At 49.9% G+C, this 2,315-nt stretch overlaps 1 protein-coding gene across 1 annotated transcript in view; it reads left to right on the top strand.

The window, feature by feature from the left end:
- CST7 (cystatin F) overlaps nucleotides 1-2,315 on the top strand; it is a 32,944-nt gene that overhangs the window by 29,169 nt on the left and 1,460 nt on the right. Inside the window, exon 3 of the mRNA XM_023731385.1 lies at nucleotides 1,714-1,830. Within this exon, the coding sequence (XP_023587153.1) occupies nucleotides 1,714-1,830 (117 nt within the window). The remainder of the gene's footprint in view (nucleotides 1-1,713; nucleotides 1,831-2,315) is intronic.

Here is a 2,315-nt window from a genome sequence, read left to right as displayed (position 1 = left end):
GGCAAGAAATCAAAAGAAGCAGCAAAAAAAAAAAAGCAACACCAGCAGCCAACAAATGGCACTCAGAGAGCCAGCTAGTGCGGGCTGGTGTTTCTGGACAAGAGACTGTGTCCACGGGAAGCGGAGGGGGCCGAGTATGGGTGAAGAAGGGTAGAGAGTGGGAAAGCGTACATCACAAATTCCCAGAGCTCTGCAACCCCTCAGGAAGAAGCAAAGATGGCGCATGGAGCGAGGCACTCGAGCGAAAGGAGGGGGAGATGGCGAAAGGCAAGGAAGAAATCAAAAGAAGCGGAAAAAAGCAACCCCAGCAGCGAACAAATGTCACCCAGGGAGCCGCCCACTTGGTGTGTGGAATCCAAGCAGCCGGCACTTCCATGTCAAGAGACCGTGGCCACGGGAAGCAGAGGAGGCCGAGCCGGGGCGAAGGGGGTGGGGGGAAGCGCACACTGCAAATTACCAGTTGTTTTGTCTCCCGCTGGATGCTCTGTGAGGCTGCTTTCTTGTACCCCCGTTTGCTGGTCTCCAATAGGAGTTCAAGATGGTGGATCCGCGCTGTGTTAGCTGGTAGGGGACCTCTGCATGAATCTCTCCTCGCTCTCTGTTCTCTGTCAGTTTTGTCACTCCATTTGGTGCTTGGCTGAGTTCTTTATCTCTTCATTTGATGTTTTAGGGTTTCAGGATTGTTGTATTCTCTGTTTGGCTTAGTTTTTCGGATCTTTGCTGTGGAGGGACGGCATGGTGCTTCTGCCTAGACTGCCATTTTGCCGGAACTCCCTTCTTTCTTTATTCTTTTTGGCAATTGCAAACTTCTTAAGAGCACCTACATTCTTATAGAGAATCATGTTGGGAAAGGCAGTCTAGTGGTGATACTTTCTATAATGTTTTCCCCAGAAGAGCATCTGTAACGTGTCACCACTGCAGAGGCCCAGCTCCAGGTCCTCAGAGGTCCCCTGCTTTCTCCAGATGACTCAAGCACAATGCTCTGTGCTTAAATCCCAAGGCCCTCTGTGAGTGGGGAAGACAGGCAAGGTATCCCTCTGGACCTTGGTGATGTCGGGGACCATTTCACTTCCTTTGGGATTTGATGGGGCTGAGACTAAAAAAAGACTCCTTTGAGAACAGTTTACTGGTAAAGTCCCACCCAACAGCCACGTGCAAGTGAAGAAGGGGTATTTCAAAATGGAAAGAAAACCAAACATTTCCCCAGAAGTGTGGGGACAGCTGTATGGGAAACAGCAATAGACAGTGCCAGTCCACAGCGTGGGTCCCTGCGGGCTGAACTCAGTTGGTCCGCTGCAGGAATGGGCCTGGGCAGCCCCAGGGAGACCTGGCCTGGAGTTGCTCCTGAGCATAGGGCTCCAGGCAGAAAGGAGATGTCCTAGCACATGACACAGACCTTGCAGCACCTGGCACCCCGGGACTGAGAACAGCCCTGTGAATGTAATTGAGAACACTGAGGCGTTTGGAGTCCCAGTGAGTCTCCTCCCATGGCTCAGGGCTCTCATCATTCATAGAAAAGACTTGTTCCCAAGTCCCAGAGGAGCTTCTGATAAATCATGCATGTGTTCTCCCTCTCCACACCACTCTGCTCCCAGCCACACACTTGGGCATCTTTACCACCTGTCCTAATGCCACCTCTTGCTGCTGGAGGGGTCCACTAGCCCTTCCACCTGGCACCAAGTCACCAAGACCCTGTCTCTTTTTTCCCTTCAGATAGTGAAAGGCCTGAAATACATGCTTGACATGGAAATTGGCAGAACCACCTGCAAGAAAACCAGCCATGCCAGTCTGGACGACTGTGACTTCCAAACCAACCGCACCTTGACACAGGTAAAACAAAGATGGTCTCTCAGTACTGCATGTCTCTGTGACTGTATATCTCCGAATACACCTGCATGTCTCTGTGACTATGTATCTCCATATACACCTGCATGTCTCTGTGACTATGTATCTCCATATACACCTGCATGTCCCTGAGCTATGTATCTCCATATATACCTGCATGTGTCTATGTATCTCCATATACACCTGCATGTCCCTGTGACTACGTATCTCCATATATATCTGTATAGCTCTGTGACTATGTATCTCCATACATACCTGCATGGCTGTGACTGTATATCTCCAAATACACCTGCATGTCTCTGTGACTATGTATCTCCATATACACCTGCACATCTCTGTGACTATTCATCTCCATATACACCTGCATGGCTGTGGCTATGTATCTCCATATACACCTGCATGTCTCTGTGACTATTCATCTCCATATACACCTGCATGGCTGTGACTATGTATCTCCATAGACACCTGCA

Source organism: Trichechus manatus, unplaced genomic scaffold (assembly GCF_000243295.1).
Source record: "Trichechus manatus latirostris isolate Lorelei unplaced genomic scaffold, TriManLat1.0 scaffold00042, whole genome shotgun sequence".
In the NCBI taxonomy this organism is placed as follows: Eukaryota; Metazoa; Chordata; class Mammalia; order Sirenia; family Trichechidae; genus Trichechus; species Trichechus manatus.
Note: the sequence above shows the minus strand (reverse complement) of the source record. Positions and strands in the feature narration are given on the sequence as shown.